Source organism: Manacus vitellinus, unplaced genomic scaffold (assembly GCF_001715985.3).
Source record: "Manacus vitellinus isolate BGI_N305 unplaced genomic scaffold, ASM171598v3 scaffold_12_pilon, whole genome shotgun sequence".
NCBI lineage: Eukaryota > Metazoa > Chordata > Aves > Passeriformes > Pipridae > Manacus > Manacus vitellinus.
In genome coordinates, this window is record NW_021938949.1 from 17691938 (window position 1) to 17710652 (window position 18715).

The window sequence follows — 18715 nt, forward strand, 5'->3', positions numbered from 1 at the left end:
CAGCCCGAAAACCAAGCTCTGTCTCCCACCATTACCTGTCTTCTCAGCTGCTCCCTCCCAGCGGCGCTGTCGAGGTGGATGTGACTGCAAAAGTCAGTTCTAGTGACACGGAAAGGATCTTATGTCTCAATTAGAATCCTAGAGTCGTTAAGGCTGGAAAAGACCTCGAAGATCATCAAGTCCGACCTAAGACCTAATAACCTCCATACCCAAGCTCTCCAGAAAGTGCCTGTTGTGCTTATTGCTGACAAGTCTTTGTTTTAAACACTGCTTCCTCCCACTGAAGATGAGCCGTTTGCTGACTGATAAGTCAGATCCAGCATAACATCCATAACTTTGGGATACTGACCTCCCAAATAATCACAGAGTACCACACCAGGCAGTTTATTTTATCCTCATGGGACTCCTATTTTCCTTAACATCCTCTGCTCGCTGTCAGAGCACTGTGCTCCGGCCATGGAAGTTTTCCTCCTCTTTATTTAAATCAAATTCAAGGGTTGTCCCAACAAAACCACTGTGTGGATATGGACTATAAGGTATTTACAGAGGCAATTGCAAGTTATAAACATCCCAGGGCATAAGCTGAGTTTAACCTCATGTTTTGAGGATCTTTATTGCCTACATCAATGCAAATAATGGTGACATCACTTGAACAGTTATTTCAGTCCTCAACAACACACAACCTTTGATGATCCTTGTGAGTTTCTTCTGATTCTGGGTCTTCTGTGATTCTATGGAACCTCTGAACCTTTCTTTCCCAAAAAGAAATCATTTACTCTCATGTTTAATTGCCCAGAAAACCATGCAATTGTAGCATAAAATGTAAAGGTTTTCAGTGAGGATTAATGATCTGATTTCTTAGTACAGCTACATCCCCTTCTGTGTTGTCTCAACTCCTCATGTACATTAAGGAAAGAATCCACTTTAGAAACACTTTGAGAGGTCAAAATCCAAGAACATGCTGACTCTCAACTATTTTTTGTTTAAAAATCCAGTGAAAACAATAGCAAACACAAACCAGTGTTGAAGGCCAGGTTGGACAAGACTTGGAGCAACCTGGTCTGGTGGAAGGCATCCCTGCCCATGGCAGGGGGTGGAATGAGATGAGCTTTAAGGTCCCTTCCAACCCAAACCACGCTGGAATTCTGTGACTCTATGATCATTTTATCTGTCATTTGAACAGTGAGGAGAGGAACATTTAGGAAATAGGGAAGACAAGTGAAATCCAGCTGAGAGCAGAGATGTCAGCCTGTCTTTGGTGTGTTCCTCCCCTCTCCATGCAGGCAGAACATGGGAACATGCTTTAAGAGAACACAGTTACAGCAGTCTGGCTAAGAACCCCAGAGAGTACTCTCTTAATGAGAGGCTCAGCTGCCTCTGGGGTGTGTGTGGTAAGCAGGGCAGAAAGCTCGTGAAGCTCTGAACTCAGGTAGGAAGGAACAGCTCCAAAAATGCAGATTGTATCATTCCCTGGGAGTGCTGAGAATTCCACTGCCCTTACTGCACGTGCTGTGCTCTTGCTTTGTGCTGATGTTACCCCTCATTCTTTGGTGAGGTATCCTTAAGCTCATCTTTCATTTGTTTGAAGGGAAGCTGTTCCAATGGCCTCAGAAGGGCAGAGTGAGGATGCAGCACATCCAGCTGAGCCCCCTGCAGCTCCTGTGCAGAGTGAGAGACCATTCCAGTGGGGATCCATACTCGCTGCAGTGAAAGACCAGCTCCCATCTCTGGACTCCGAGTCCTCCACAGTAAGCACTGAAACCTGCCTTTCCTCACACTGCCTCAGAAAAATCTCTCAAAGGAAGAGCAGGTGACCTTAGGGAGGTGTTTCAGAGTGGCTGGGGTGGTGTTCTGAATGGGCTGCCTGTCCTGGCTGTGTAACACTGTGCATTAATCCACAGCCTTTTGGATTATCCTCAGTTGTCAGTCATTGCCATCTCCTCTCACTGTATTCTTTGGAACCTGCCCCTCTGCTCAGGTGAGACCCCACCTGCAGTGCTGCCTCCAGCTCCAGGGTTCCCAGCAGAGGAAGGACATGGACCTGTGGGAGGGAGTCCAGAGGAGGTCACCAAGATGATCAGAGGGATGGAGAAGCTCTGCTGTGAGGAAAGGCTGAGAGAGTTGAGATTGTTCAGCCTGGAGAAGAAGAGGCTCTGGGGAGACCTTAGAGCCCCTTCCAGTGCCTAAAGAGGCTCCAAGACAGCTGGAGAGGGACTTTGGACAAGGGCCTGGAGGGACAGGACAAGAGGGAATGGCTTCCCACTGCCAGAGGGAAGGGTTAGATGGGATATTGGGAAGAGATTCTTGGCTGTGAGAGTAGTGAGGCCCTGGCACAGGTTGCTCAGAGAAGCTGTGGCTGCCCCATCCCTGGAAGTGTCCAAGGCCAGGTTGGAGGGGGCTTGGAGCAACCTGGGCTAGTGGAAGGTGTCCCTGCCCATGGCAGGGGGTGGAATGAGGTGAGCTTTGAGGTCCCTTCCAACCCAAACAATTCTGTGATTCTCCAGACAAGAAGTATTTCCAGGGAAGAGGAGAGTAGAGGGCATCTTACAGAATGAACCCACATTTCTTCTTAGTTTGTTCAGTCAAAAATTTGGTATGAAAGCAGCATCCTACTGATTTACAGTGAAATGATAATGTTTTATGCTTGGCAGTATTATGCTATTCATTCCAACAATGTACTTGCAGACAGCAGGCCTGTTGGTATGTTTTTTGTATCTATGAGGATCACAGGAAAGTGATAGTCCTAAAGACTTGGTGATCCACTGGAAAAAAGCATTTGGCAGATATTTCAATCCTGCATTCTGCTTTTTTTTTTACTGCCTGTAATTCTCCACAAGCCCTGTTGACTTTTTGTGCTTCAGTTTTACGTGCAAAGAATGAGACTGAGAGATATTGTGCAGAATTCTTCAGTGTGATACATTTTTCACTTGCTGGGGCTGGGTCAGCTTGCTCTTGGCTGCTCAAGATCTCTGTTCATATGCAGCATCAGTCTGGTGCAAATAAAAAAGTGCCTTCCACTCTAGTCCAAGATGCTCTGGCACTGACTTTCCTGAGGGGATAATGTGTTTCAAGACTATTATTGGTGGCCTTTTGCCCAAATAAAAATATTTTGTTAATTTTCAAACATGTATAAACTTGAAAAAACAACTTTGAACACACAAAGGATATATTTTATTCCATCTTATTGTGGCCACTAATGGTACAAGGGGAGTCCTGTGGGCAGTGAAGGAAATGCCTCCATTTATCACTTATCATTATCAATGATCTGAAGCACTGTGATCTAGTGGATTGAGTATTGATAGAGATACCATGACTTGATTTCTGCACCTGGATCTGTCACTACCATGGTGGGCAAACCATTTTGCCTCACAGTATCTCAGTTCCCCTCTACCTATTTAAAACAACCATTGCATTTTAATATGTGCCTGTATGGTCTAGATTAAGGCCCAACACTGGAATTATTTGTAGGTTTTCTTGTTGTGTAAGTGTACAATAAGGTTAAGAAGGAGGAAAAGCTTCACACTTTGGGGCCAAATACCATTGTGTCACTCTAAATCCCACTGAACCTTTCTTTTTGCTTACAAACAATCCCCAATTTCTCTGTTTCTATTTAAAAATTCCTGCTGAAGGAGCCGAGGCAATCTATTCGGCACTTCATTTGCATTCCAAAGATCTGGTTGTATAATCCCTGTGCTGCTGAACCTGCAGTTCCAGTGCTGCACCTTTGTCTGAGCGATTCCCACGTGCCTGAAGATCCATTTATGCATCCGAGATCTGTGACCTGAATGTGCTCTGCTCCTGCCTCTGAAAATGGCACTGACAAATGTGTTTTATGCCCTGAAGTACCTTCATTACCCTGATATGCAATTTATTAAGAGGAAAGGTGTTCTGCTGGAGTTTTCTTCATGTTAAGGAGAGTTAATGATACCAGAAAGAATGCTCTGCAGTGAATTCCCAAAAATGCACACTTGCAAAACAGAGGGACAAGCAGGAAAGCTGTGTCCTGACTGCTGAGGAGGTGCTTAATCTCCCCTTGGTGTCCATGCATAAGTATTCATCTCCAATACATATCTTATGTTTGGGAAAGGGATTTTCAAAGCTGTTTAAATGCTGACCTACCAACCACAGATGCTGTTTGCATTCTGAAGAGTGGATGTCAGGGTCCTGGTTGCAATAAAAAGCTTTCATGGCCCTGCCCATCCTCAACTGGTGCCCAGCAGCTCTACTTAAGCTCAGCTCGGGGCCTTCATTCTCTGTCTGAGCTGTGTTGGAGAAGTGCTGGTTTCTGGTTGAGCTGGACTTTCATCTGTGAATTAACTTTCAGGCTTTACCTCTGACCTGCCTCATCACCACAATATTGCCTTATCATGTAGATTTTTTTGCTCAGCCTCGTTGCTACCCCTGGTCTGTCCTGCTTGTTCCTCTTGGGTACTGTGAAACTGGGCTTGGCCTGGTGGGGCCTTGCCTTTCCAGTCATGAGCTCCCCTTCCCTTAGAATCACAGAATCCCAGAATGATTTGGGTTGGAAGGGACCTTAAAGCTCATCTCTTTCCAAACCCCTGCCATGGGGGTTGGAAACCTTCCACTAGGTTGCTCCAAGCCCTGTCCAACCTGGCCTTGGACACTTCCAGGGATGGGGCAGCCACAGCTTCTCTGGGCAACCTGTGCCAGGGCCTCAGCACCTCATGGGGAAGAATTTCTTCCCTATATCCCATCCAGCCCTTGCTTTGGCCATGGGAAGCCATTCCCCCTTGTTCTGTCGCTCCAGGCCCTTGTCAATAGTGAGCAGCTCTGCTCTTGCCACTGATGGTGAGTGAGGTAGGCACAGAATCTCTCAGGAGTTAGAGAACTTCCCACCCTTTTCATTGCTCTGCTCAGCGGGATGTTTGTCATCAACCTTCGTAGAAATTCAGTGTTTTACATGGTTTTTACAGTTGTAGCTTCCTCAAACATTGGGTGGCTGTGAGACAGCCTGGGTTGGTGACTGTTGGGCTACTGGACTGTCTGTTGGGACTGCAAAGAAACTTCTTGGCCCTGCACTTCGAGGGGGGACAGCATGGGAGCTGTCACTGCAAACCAGATATTCAGGCAAGTATTACAGTCACCTGTTTAATTTCTCTTTTTTTGTTCTTGTTTTCAGTCTGACTGTGAGAGTGATGAGGAACTTTTCATCTTCCAGCGGGAGCTGCCCAACTTAATTCCTGACCTTTCAGAAGAACTGATGATGTTTTCCCTGGAAGACTCCAACGTGCAGGTTGTGACTGTTGTGTGGGGGCTGTACTGGTGTCACCCCTCTCTTCTGGCTGTCTCCAGTGTGGGCATCTGCTGGTGTTGGACCTATTTGACTGAACTATGTGATGGAAAAGCTTAGTCTCCAGTACTTTCTCCCACTAGAAACTGGATCTTTCATTCCCTTTATACAGTGACTCTAAAGTTTTCTCTGTTCTTGAGATTTTAGAACTTTTTTGTCCTGTCTCCTGGCAGTTTTTATTGTCCTTTTACTGTTTGTTTTTCCTGTGCACTAACAGTGCACACTAACCCTTCAGATTGATGCCTGAATTTTTCAGGGTTTTAAATTGTTTCAGCTACCATTTTATGTGTCTAGAAAACGAAGAATTATTTAGGACAGTGCAGAAAGGGGGACAAGTATGAAGTTTACTCCTTGAACAGCTTTTCTGGGAGAAAATTTTTACTTTGCTCCTGTAGTGATGAGTTCATAGAATCCCAGAATGGTTTGGGTTGGGAAGGACCTTAAAGCTCATCTTGTTCCAACCCCCCCTGCCATGGGCAGGGACACCTTTCACTATCCCAGGTTGCTCCAAGCTCCATCCAACCTGGCCTTGAACACTTCCAGGGATGGGGCATCCCATTCCTGGAAGATAAGCCATCATGAGAAGCTGGAAGAGGAGCCAGCTGACCCTACTGTTCCATCATGGGAAGACTAACTCCCCATTGTTTATCTTGGTGTGAGAGATGTCCTACAATGAGCACGTGTAAGGAAAAGAAATTTCAAGGATGTTTAGCACTTCCTGAAATTAAAGTTTCTGGAAAGTAAACAGTCTTACTGTTTTCCGTGGTGGATGTGGTGTGGGTTGTTTCCATATGGTGTCTGAGTTGGACTTGTTGTCTTCCAATCACTTTGTTTTGGTTTATTATCTGCTTCTAAAGCTCAGGGAGATATCACTTTCTGCACATGTGTGCTTTTTCTACCTGTAGCAAATCCAGGAAACAGAAAGACAACCATGGGAAATCTGGAATGGAGACCTGGAAAGTTTTGGCTTTCAGGAAGAAACAGATGGTACCCAAATCTTTGCAAAAGAAGATGTACAAATGATTAAAGATGAGACTTGCAATCTTGCCAGGCAGACTGAAGAAATGCCAAACCAAAAGGGAGCTGTTCTTGAAGAGTCTCTTGCAGATTCCACAGATCACCTTGAAGAGAAAGAACTGGGCAGGAGACAGGCCAAGGATACAGCATTGTCTGTGGAAGGGCTGTACAGTAAAAAAGAGAGAAAAAAGCTGATAAAGACAAAGATACTCTCCAAAACCATTCTGGAGCCATCCCCAGGCCACCCTGAGCAGGATGTCAAACCTCCCTCCTGTGGTATCAACAACAGTCTAGAAAGAATTGCAAAGGGAGAGACCTCCTCAGATGAGCATCTTGGAGAAGTGACCCATTTGTCACTGCAGGTGAGTGGCCCCAAGAACAAACTTTGGGGGGTGGGGGCACGGTGCATTGCTTGCAGAGTCCTACTAAAGTGAGGAACTGAAGTGCCAACTTCTGCACATACAGAGGGTATGTGTTCTATAAGCTACCAAAAGCTGTCTCAGAGCTGTCATTACAAGTCCATCTTGGTGGCAAAACCAGTGGATCAGCAGTGTGGCTCCTGGAACCTCAGGAGAGCCAACCACAGCATCTGGCTCTGGAAGCGCAGGAGACTCTTCTGGTTCCAGGCAGACTTAGCACTAAAACAGAGACCTTTCTGGCCTTTCAGTGTCTGATCTTTCCTGTAGTGCTGGAGGTGAGAAGAGAAGATGGTTAGGATTGTTCCTGAAATCCTAAATCTCTTCCTTAGTTCTGTGGGATGACTAGCTTATGTGTTAGCTGGGATGTGGCCCAGCGTGGAGAGATGGTTCTCTTCAGTACTGTAGTTATAGGTCTTCCTTTATTGATTTTTGAGTTCATTAGGACTTAATCAGCACAGAGCATGACCTGATATTTCTGTTCAGAGCCTTCCATAGGTCAGAGTACAGATATTTCCTTTCCCTTTCATCTACATTCACAAATATACATTTTAATGTTAGAGCTGTTCCAGTGCAGGCAAAGAATGCAGCTGCTTGCCTGTGTGTTAAATTGTGTTGCCTCATTGGAGGGGATCTTTTTCAGGTGGTTCTGGGTTTAATTCCCATTTCACCTCATGTACATCAGTTGCTATATTAATTCAGGAGGCATCATTTGCCTTTCAGAACCTGTTTGATATCAGTGATTTAATTAGCTGATGGTTTTGGTTGGGTACTGAGACCAGGCTCAGTGTGTTCTCACTTTAATTTGGAAGGTGGTTGTTACCTGCCAGCTCAGCAAAGTATTTCATTTATGTCAAGTTGTTAAAACTCATATACAGTTGCTTCCTGATTCATATCAGTTAATTTGATTTTTTTCCCTTAAATTCCTTTCTGTGTTAGAAATGGAATTGTGCAAATCTTAAATTCTTTTCTTCTGGACCCTGTCCAGTACCTTCCAACAGTGCTGTTCCTAGTAAGACTAAGGAGTCTAAAGCTTTAATAAAGCAGGTTAGATGATATTTTGATCTTTGTTATTATAATGGTTTGTACTTCAGCACTATTATTGAAAGAGAAGCTTAGTTCTAACTGCATCATAATAAAATAAATGTATATATTGTCTTTCTCTTCGGGCTTTTTGATAAAACAGAACCTGTGATGTAGTTCTCAGTTGTCAGTCCTTTCTTGCTGTTCCAGACCAATAAATAATGGCATTGTTGAACCAGTGTCAGCTTTGTGTTGGTGAGAGACTTCAACTTGTGACTCTCATCAGGCTTTTATCTTCCATCAGCTGCAGTGTGTAATGTTAGAACAGAACTAGTCAGGGTTCAGGTGTGTGTGAAGATTTATTGCTCAGGAAGGACGGAGAGTCTTCTCTGAAACAAGAGGGGCAGATGACAGAGGTTTTACAGGGTGAAACTGCTGGGTTTGGAATCTGCTTCTGCTTTCTAAAACCTGGGAGTGGTTATGAGAAATGCATGTTTGCTGTAGCTGTGACATCCTTGTCACGACTGACAGCCCCCTTCCTTTTAATAAAACTCATGAGTACTTCTAAGTTCTGGTGATGATATTTCAGATGGATGTGAGTATTTTTAATTAAACTTTCCATTTCAGCTGTTGTTCAGAGGAGAAGCAATCGGTGTTTTAAATGCATGTGGATTTGTCATGGCAGGCTGGTTCTCATACCTGAGTTAGCAGTGTGAGTGTGCTCTCAGCCAGGTGTGTGGGATTCCTAGCAATGAATCCTATATTCACTGTGGAATAAGCAGCTGGGAGATTGCATCTGCACCCAAGATTGCTGACTGTACCTAGGGGAATGGGAATTTACCCTGGTCAGGAATTGGAGAGGGAGGAAAAGGCTCAGAGCCTCATCTCAATGAACGGAAAAGCCAGAATTTCTTCTCTTATGAGTGGCAGTGAGAAGTTCTCAGCATTATTCAGGATCAGAATACATGTGCTTGGTCTCGGATCAGGCCATTTTTTAATCTCTTTCACTGTCTCCAGGGATTTTTTGTAGCCTATTTCAAAAGGGTTCGTGATTGTCAGTGAAAAAACCTCAGCAGAAGGAGATGAAGCAGCTGGAGAGATGCACTGTCCAAAGGGATATAATAAATCATTCCATTCCTTCCAGCAGTTCCTTGTGGAGCTGCTGAAAGCAAGCTGGCAGTGAAGTTAGGGATGGTCTTTTGGGAGTGAACTTTCCATCACATTTCTATTGTCTTCTTTCAGAATATTGAGAAATGGGATCTAGACAAGAATCTTGAGGAGCTGGAGCAGCAGAGAGATAACACTCATGCAGAAGTTGCTTTCTTCTCAGCAGATTGTGGTAATATTACTAAATTAACACCAGCTTTGCTGAAAGTGTATAAAAATAAATAAAACTCAGGTTCCTGTGTTTAAGTCATTCCCTGCAGCATGATTTTGAATGTTGAAATCGTAGTGGGGGTTTTTAATCCCTGTAAAACATGTTTAATTAGCTTCCCTCAAGATTTCATCTGGTTTTCTTAGTCTGAAGCCAGTGCTTCGTGGCCTGCCACGGCCTAGGAGTGGATCAGACAAGCTGGATGAAGGTTTGAAGGGAGTCAGAGCCAGATGCCAATAATATCTTTATCCTTCCCCTTCTGACAGACTGTAGGAAAAGGGACAATGTGGAAATGAGGACTGGGTGTGTTGGGTGATCCTGTGGCAGGAGACCACAACTGGTGATTCCTTTTGTTGCTCTTCCGTAGAGACCTTCAGGAGGAACTGTGAGCTCCTGAAAGAGCTGGAAGAGCTGTGTGCCAGGCAGTCCAGGACAGTGTCTCCTCTCTGCAGGTGGCTGCCAGCCAAGCCCTACTCCTTTCAAGAAGAGCAGGACAATAAGTAGGTCCTTTTCTGTCACATACCCTGGGTAATCCTGGCTGCCAGTAGGGATACTGGGAACTCCCTGTCTTCTGGAGGTGCTGTTCCCTGTGGCCACTGCAGAAAGCTGATTCCATGGTTGCAATATGCTACAGGGATGTTAATGGGGAAAATTAAGACTCAGTCATTGCTATACATTTGATGATAAACAACTCAGCATTATCCATCAGCCACCACCTTTGTCCAGGCCTTACTTGAGACAAACGGGAAAGGCAGGAAAATGAGGCTGAGCTAATTATCAGCTTCACTTTTTTTGTCATCCAAGCTACCAATTTCTTTTTATTGGTACTTCAATTTAGGTAAAATGTACAGGATGGTTTTTTGTGGGTATCAGTGGAGATGTCAGGGCAGCATGGAGGGTTCTGTGTGAAAGAAGTGGATTTTCAGGCTGTTCAGAGCAAACAACAGCAATGGTGTAGGCACAGAGGAAACAATAGTGAAAAAGCCTGTGGAGTGGAAGGTGGGAAGTATCCTCATTGCCAGAGCAGAGAGAGCCATGAAGATGATTTGCACTTTGTGTGCTCTGAAGGATAAAACAGAACTGCCAAAAGTGGCAGAGAGGAAAAGGGAGACCTTTTCTTTCACATTGACACAGCTAATTGGTACCATAACTGCCTGCCTTTGTTCTACAGAACTATTTGATGTTGTCAGATTTTGAGAACTAAATATCCCTCATCATCCTGCCTGTGATCTGTATGCCTGGGGGAAGCTGAATCTTTGAATTAAGCTTTGAAAGGTGGTGGATAGTAGACAGAAGTAGAGTTGGAATCTGTATGGTAGCCAAGCACAAAGCTCTTTTCTCAACCCGGTTTTGATCCTAATCCACACTCTGCAGGACTTCTTGTCTGGATAAGGCAGAGGACATGCTGAAATGGTGTTTTCTATATGCAGGGATGTTGCCTTGCCATCATCCTGTCTAAGTTCTCTGAGAAGGAACATTAGATTACAGAGCCTGCCAGAGCCTGCAACTGTGTACTTAGACTTAAGAGATGATGAACCACAGAACTCGGTGACATTCCTTGAGGAAGAACAAAGGTATAGCCTGGATTTATACCACTTTATTGGTAGTGAGAAATAAGTAACAAAAAGTGGGAAACTGAAACCTCCTCTCTGCATTGCATGGTTGTGAAATGTAACTTTAAAACTGGTCTTTTCTTCCACACTCTATCATCAAAAGAAACCTTGTAGTTAATAAACAGCTAATAGATAATAAACAGGTAACACATTTTGATCTGGTTGCTTGAATATTTTAATTTTTTTTGCTAGAGTAATAGTGTGAAGAACTATCCATAACACCTGGAGTTCTTCTCTGAAAGTCTCTCCCTTTTTCTAATTTTCTAAATTTGTATTATATGTATATTTCATATATATATTCAGTATAATTGATGAAGAGCCAACACCCATTTGGAACAGAGTTAACTCATGTGGTCTGATTTGTTTCACAAGTTCAAGTGACAGCTCCACCGAAGAAGAAGAAGAGACTGTGACAATTAAGGATGAAGCAGAAAGCAGAATGTAAGATTCTTTACCATGACCCCAGTTCAAGTGATAGGATGTTGATTCTTTCTGGAATTAAAATAATTGCCCTAACAGTGATTCAAGTGAAAGCTTGTGTACTGAAATCTCTCCATTTCTGGTCTTTACAGCAAAAAAAGCCCAATAATGAAAGTGTTTGTCTGGCCCCAGGAGATCACTTTTTCTGTTGCATGGTAAAGGTGCCAAAGGTAGAAAACAGTTGTTGATCCTTGAGGCAGTGCAGCCCTTGCACCTGTACAGCTGCAGAGGAACAACTCAAAACTCAACTGCAGTAGCCCTGGGTGGCTGGGAAATGTGACTCTTTCTCCAGACCTGTTTGACTGACACAAGAACTGTCCTTTAAATGACTCACAGTCAGTCTTTGAAAGTGTTGTAGGGAGTTGACTCAGACAAACCTTTATTTTTTAGAAAAAATAAACCAAGCTAGAATAGATAGAAATTAAAAGAGGATGTTGAATACATTGTGTGGGCAGGGATGCTCCCAGTTCTCCTTAATTGGAGGGGGAAGGGGAAAGAGTGTGATGGATGGAATCCTAAACTGTAAATTCCTCAATAGGCACAGATGTCAGCCTTTTCCTGTTACTAAACTCAGGGCTTGATTCATACCCATAAGTTATGAGACATTTGTTTAATGTGAAGCAGAGATGTCAAACCTTAAGGATCCTCCTGCATTTATGCTGTGGATTCATTTCAAAGTCTGCTGTGTGTAAGTTCACATGGCAGCAGTGCAGAGGACCAGCAGGACACATGTATTGTTATGCCAGCCAATTATACTTTTTTTCTGATGGTCTGAAAGAAGAAATGACTTGACAAAGAGCAGAGCCTCAACAATATCATTTAGGACATCTAATCCAAACTCCAAAAGGCAGGGATGAGGTGATGCTTGGGGAACTCTCCCTGACACTGACTCAGATTCAGCAGTTGCATCAGTGTAAATCGAGTGATGGAGAGCAGAGCTCAGCTGATTGGATTTTGATTTGCTTTCATGTTGCTAAAGAACATACCCAACTGAAATGCCTGGCAAATATTGCTCAGTTCTGTTTGTAAATAGAGAAATCCTCTTGGTCTCAGCAGGGCAAGATTCTGATTTCATTCACAAGGGGTCAATGCCATTTTCACTCTTCCCTGGATGGAATTATTAAACATATTCTGTATATTCTGTAGTACAATATACCTACGATGCTGAGTGCTCATACACACCACCAACCTACAGCATTACTGTCCAACCCAAACCAATGGCTCCTCAGGCTGTGTACTCTTCAGGTACAACTAAAATAAGGTGTTTTATTTGCTCATAATCACCAGATGAGGTACAAATTGATTTTAGCAGGTGACTTGGGAACAGAACTGCAAAATCACCATATCTGCCCGCTAGGTCATGACCAGACTTTCCACAACAGAATATATCACAGTAATGTAATTGCTGACAGTTTAGCAGTCTTGTTAACTTGGAGAAGACATTGGTTAAGCCAAACACTCAAAAATTCTTACAATTACTAGAAAAAACTTTTCTTCTGTATGTATTTGAATCCCAACCCCTGTATCCAAAGGGGACAAAAATCTGTAGGCTCTGATTTCCTTTTCCAATGATATATTTGTTGAGGGCTCTTGTAGTAGGTGTGTGTTGTGCCTGAAATACAGAAGAGGTAAATAAATTGTCATTAAGATAAATTCTGTGTTCTGCCTCTGTGGTGTTTTGTGTCACCTGAGTGCTGTTGCTGCTACTACCAACAGTTATCATTCCTGTAGATGCCCAGCCCTTGTTTCATAGCTGTTACTCATATGAGAAGTTCCTCAGAGATTGAATTTATTCATATAATGCTTTGTCTTGCATTGAATGAGTTTTTTATTTCCTTTTATAGGAGGAATTGCTCAGGGAAAAGCCTGTTACTGCAACAACTCCGAGCAGCCCGTAAAGAGACCTCGGAGCTTCTTTGTAAAGCATCTGCTCCAACTGAGAAACTGGATCCAGAAAGTCTGGAAGACAGAGGTTCCTCTAACATAAATGAAACCCAATCTTGTAAAGTGAGGCAAGAGACAAATAAGGTGGTTCCCAGGAAACTAATGAGATTGGAACCAGAGAAGAAAAGTCCCCCTTTGTCAAGCTGTGGGGACAATGAAGCTGACATAGAAAAAGGAAACAAAATGGAAGCTGAGAAGGTTCAGAATTCAGGAAATGCTCCAGAGTGTCCTCTAATTACAACGGAATTGCCAAGGTATCCCACAGGAAAAGTCATCAGTGGTTTTGATTTTTGTGTAATTGTCCAAGATTAAAGAACATTACCTACCTGGTCTGTGAGCTGGAGCAAAAGGGTGTCTGGTTTTGTTACCTGAACAACAACAGTCCTGGCAGCTCCTGCTGCAAGGTTTAGAGGAAGCCTGAGTGGATCAGTGAAGTGGCCTGGGATTAGTTGTGCTATGGCACTTCTGACATTGTAAATTTAGCCTTTTTCTTTAGTTTTTATTCTGTAGAAGAGGAGGATAACAATATTGGTTTCCTTTATGAACAAGAGCACTGGGGTTTCATAAGCACAGCATCCTAGAAAATAGGTCTGGAAGGGTCAATCTCCCTTTAGCAATACAGAGTGAGGTAAAATCTAATCCTTTCCTGGCAGATCTTTATATAACTTGGTCTTGAAATCCTCAATGTTGAGGATTCCTTGACTCCCAGGTAGTACATTTTGTTACTTAATTATCTTTACAGTTGTAAAAGTTTTCCTTAAATTATCCTCTCTTCAATTTAAGCTTATTTTTTTGTGTTCCTGGAAGGAATGGGAAATGGTTTATTTCTGTTTCTCAATATCAAGCACCTTTTACAAACTGGAAGATGTACCAGCCTCCCCTTGTAACATTTTCTTCCAAACAAAGGAATTCTGGCACTTTGTCATCAAGGAAAATGCAAAACCTTGGAGGGACAAAGTACACCCATGAGGAATACCAAAGGAATACCTTGAAAAGCTTTAAAAAGTAGAAATGAGTGATATCAGTTGAGGAAATAGCAGAGTTATTTGGGCCTCTGCCTCCTTGGGCTTAGTTTAATGTTGTGTATTCTGCAGAAGGTCTAATTTTAAAGTGAAATCAGGTGGTGCACCTACCCAGCTGTTTGGGAGAGCTCCATTATACTGCCTTTTCAAAGGTTATATTCTGCCTGCTATTTTCAGACTGAAATGACTTTGACATATGAGCCCTGGAAAGAATTAGGATGTGCCTGCTCTGGAGACTGGGACTGTTTCAGAGTTAAACAGTTGCTGGCCCTGCCACTTAAACACCTCAGCTCCTGTGTACTTGCTTTAAATGGCAGATGGTTGGTTCCAGGGTTTTTTCCTCTATGGAATTCCTGACATTAAAGCTCATTGCTTCCATCAGGAGTATAAAACTCCATTTTGGCTACCTGTTAACCTGCCACAGAGATGGGAACCCACAGCTAGGCAAGGATCTGGGTTAGTTATTATCCAAGTAGTAGCTCAAAATGATTTTAACCGATTTCAGTTTTCTTTCTTGCTATTCTCATTATTTTTGGGGCACCTGGGGCTGGAAGAAGTCAGAAGAAATTGAACTCCATGGCAGAGGAAATCTTCCTGCAAATCAAAATGTAGAAAGATGGAAGGTCTTGGGTCAGGGAAACTTGTCACTGTCCTATCCTATGGCAGATAGGACAGGAATGGGGTTAGACTGAGAATTTTGCTGTGGAGATGGGGAGTGAAATGTCACAAACACATCTCTGCTTAAAGGAATTTTGATCTCCAAATAGATCATCACCACTTATCAGAGATTTGAGCTCTGCTGCTTTGCTTTGAGGTTGGGTGTTTTTCTCAGAGAGATGATTTCATCCAATGACAAGTTCTTGTGGCCCCCCACAACCACCTAAAAATCTTTCTAAATCTATTTTAGCCTTTCATGTCGTGTTTGACTCTCAAGTGTGTGGTATAAATACAAGAAAAAAAAAAATAAATGCAAACAGATGAACAAGTGGCTTTTTCTCCCAAGTGAAAAGCTAAAGCAAAGCAGAATCTCTATATTTTTCAGGACACAAGAAAGTGAAAGAGAGCTATCCCAAAAAGAAGAGCAGATGAAAGAGAGACAGAGGAGACTCAGATTCCAGGAGCAGCTGGAGGGATTGCAGCCTCAGCAGTCAGTGTCTGGGAAGCAGCCCATGGCAGAGAACACCCCTGTTCTGTTCCACATGGTCAGTGGCTGCCTGTGCCTTTCACAGTGGCTTCCTGGCTACGGGCAAGTGTGATCCTAGAGCAAAAAGTCATTTTCGTTGCATTATTTAAAATCTGTTTGTTATGGAGCACCATTACCTGATGAGATGAGCAGTTCCACAGCTCTTCTCTCACACTAACTGTATTTTTTCCACTTTCCTGTGCAGGGAGTGCTCCCCATGCAGCTGCCCACGAGTTTTAACCTGTCACAGTATGGCAGGAGCCCAGCTTGATGAAATCAGTGTGCTCAGTGTCATTTACTTCATGGGAACCAGGCTCTCCCACATGATTTTTCATAACTTTTTCTTAAAAAGTGAAACACTTTTACTGTCATACTCCTAAAGCAAAGCTTATGCTGAGTCCTGTCTGGTTGTCTGCCCCCAGCAGCTTTATAGGTCAATTTAGTGGGTAGGTTTTGAGGACTGTGAATTTAGTAATAGATTTTGCTCCTGATTAAGGGAGTATGAAATTATCCTGATTTTTCCCAAAGCCTAAAATAAGGCTTGGAGGACAGGGCTGGTTTTCCTCCTGAGAATGTTTGCTTATGTCTTCTTGGAATGAGATGGTCTTTAAGGTCCCTTCCAACCCAAGTCATTCCGTGATGCTGTGATATGCAGTCCTGCTTCATCCTTTCACTGAGTTCACTGAGCACAGGGCCAGCTGAGAAGGTCAGAGGAGATGAGTAACTCCAGAATTTATCTGTATTGATTTATTTGGGCTGATAGTGATAACAAAGCTCTTCTGTCAGTACAAAAATTGAAAGACCTTACAACCCTAAACTGGGGGCTGGACCGTTCAGGTTTGCTTTCTAACTTGATTACTGTGTTTCTGGAGATCTGAAAGCTCATTTTATTTAGCACTGGATTAATCACTGATGAGAAATAAAGGACTAACAAACTGCCAGCTGACTTTCCCTCCACCAGCCTGCTTTGACAAGGTCAGGGCACTGCCCAGAGCTCTGTTTTGGGGGTGTAAGATCCTTCAGCCTCTTGCTGCTGTCAGGTACCACCCAGTTCCAGTTAGCCCTCATTAAGATGCAGACACTTACTTGCTCATCAGGAATCTACTTGAGCCTTGCTATCTCATTCCTGACAATGCACCAAGCAATGCGGAATTATTCTCTATCGTGGTCATTTCCCATATTTGCTGTGCTGAAGCCAATAAAATGAAGATAACAGCTTGGTAATGGGGTTTCTCTGGAGTGCAGCTCAGGGTGTGTCTCTGCTGTAGCTGAATGTCAGTGTGAATATGCCCCTGATAGATTTGGTGATGCTCCTGCCAGCCAGTCATGGCAGTAGGACGTGGGCATTGCTGCCTGGGGTTTACAGCCTTCTGCTGCCCATGGAAACTGCTCTCAGCACCTAAAGGGAGAGAGAGGGACTTCTATACAGGCAGAGAGTGACAGGACAAGATGCAGTGGTTTTAAACTGCCAGAGGGCAGGGTTAGATGGGATATTGGGAAGAAATTCCCCCCTGTGAGGGTGGTGAGGCCCTGGCACAGGTTGCCCAGAGAAGCTGTGGCTGCCCCCTGGATCCCTGGAAGTGTCCAAGGCCAGGTTGGATGGGGCTTGGAGCAACCTGGGCTAGTGGAAGGTGTCCCTGCCCGTGGCAGGGGGTGGGACGAGACTTCTAAGGTCCCTTCCAACCCAGACCACTCCATGATTCTAAACTAACTGCCAGCCTGCCTGGGGGAAGCCTGCCTGACCTCCCGAGGCACTGCCGGGCAAAACAAGCCAGCACAACCTGGAATAACTCTGTTCTGTGGGCAACTTTGCTCTTAGTTCTTCTTTAGGAATATTCATTAGTAAAATTAAGAATGAAAAATGTGTCAACATCATATATCAAATGTAACAGTCCTTTATAAGATAACTTGAAATCCCCCTTGATAGCAGCTTTTTTTTTTTATTAGAACAGGGTTTTCTTTTCTTTCTTTTTTTCTGAACATAGAAAAACTTGAATGTTTTGACATTTAAAACTAAAGAAGCTATAATTTGGCAGCTATGTCTCAGTGAAAATATCTAATATCTATATATAAACATGTATATTCAAAGAACAAGCCCCAGTATTTGACAGAGTAGCACACTTTCAAATTTGTTTTGTAAGTCCTTTGTTTTGGCAGTGATAGATGTTCAGATCTGGAACACTTGTCATAGTTTCCAGAATTCCTCTGACCATTTATAATGTACATAAATTATTGAATTGAATAATAATCAGAGAGAAAGTTTAGAAACTCTGCAATTACTGTAGCTGAGATGCTGAAAAAGACTGGCAAAGGAAATTTTAAAAGCTGCATTAGGGTTACATTAGAGTTCTTGTCTAAAATATAAAAGCAGTGAAACTCAGATTTAATGTGCTTTGGTTTTTTTCTTAACCTAGTTCAGTCAGACTCTGTCCTCAGCTTCACTTTGAGAGTCAGGGTTGGGGATAACACTTTCCAAACAGTGCAGGTATCTTGGGAGACTGAGAACTAACTTCCAGGACCACTTCAGCTTCTGAGGAGGGGGCTGAGATCCAGTGTATTTTCAGGTTATGCAGGTACCAACTTTCCTGGGAAATCATTGGGTTCATTCTAAGAATTCTGCCTGTCACATCTGTGTCTTTAGGTGTCAATACTTTTGCCATCTGTCCCACCTCTTTGTTTTAAAAATAACATGTGGAAGAACCTGTATTTTTTAATGGTTTAGATTTTTTCTGCTCCCCTTCACCAGGTAAACTTTCAGTGAAATTTAAGACTGGCATGAGTTGATCTCTTCTGAAACTGGGCCCCTTGACCACATTTGAATCTTTGGACCTATTTCAGTTCCCACATTTGGATCTTTGGATCTGATTCAGAACTGATGTGAGCATCTAGAGCCCTGTGAAAGCCAGCAGAGTGGTGATGTGATCCTTGTTGTAAGGTCAGGATGAATTAATAGTTTAGAGTAACAGGCCCAGGGTTTGTTTCAGTGTTTGAGCAGAGTGTTATTGATGAGGGAGGGAGAAGGAAAGCTGCACAGTACGTAAACCAGTTAAATAGGGATGTAAAATGAAATGGGTTTGATCTGTCACTTCATTCATCTTGCTTATTATGATGGAGTAACTTTGTACTGATGTTGTTTTCCATATTACATTCCCATTAGGTGGGATCCAGATAATAGCTTTTACTTTTGCCAGGCTCGTAACTGAGATTTATGTCTGGGAGCAGCACAAGCGGGTTACTCTAGGAATTGTAGAATCCCAGAATAGTTTGGGATGGAAGGGACCTTAAAGCTCACCTTGTTCCACCCCCTTCCATGGGCAGGGACACCTTCCAC

General features: G+C 43.3%; 1 protein-coding gene across 1 annotated transcript in view; it reads left to right on the top strand.

Moving 5' to 3' along the window:
* Nucleotides 1-142: 142 nt before the first annotated feature.
* The window catches only part of CUNH16orf71 (chromosome unknown C16orf71 homolog), a 63095-nt gene continuing 44522 nt past the window's right edge, over nucleotides 143-18715 (top strand). Inside the window, exons 1-10 of the mRNA XM_018067683.2 lie at nucleotides 143-536; nucleotides 1589-1748; nucleotides 5141-5254; nucleotides 6217-6690; nucleotides 9010-9106; nucleotides 9510-9642; nucleotides 10573-10716; nucleotides 11128-11196; nucleotides 13080-13433; nucleotides 15244-15403. Of these exons, the coding sequence (XP_017923172.2) occupies nucleotides 1602-1748; nucleotides 5141-5254; nucleotides 6217-6690; nucleotides 9010-9106; nucleotides 9510-9642; nucleotides 10573-10716; nucleotides 11128-11196; nucleotides 13080-13433; nucleotides 15244-15403 (1692 nt within the window). The 5' untranslated portion in view covers nucleotides 143-536; nucleotides 1589-1601. The remainder of the gene's footprint in view (nucleotides 537-1588; nucleotides 1749-5140; nucleotides 5255-6216; nucleotides 6691-9009; nucleotides 9107-9509; nucleotides 9643-10572; nucleotides 10717-11127; nucleotides 11197-13079; nucleotides 13434-15243; nucleotides 15404-18715) is intronic.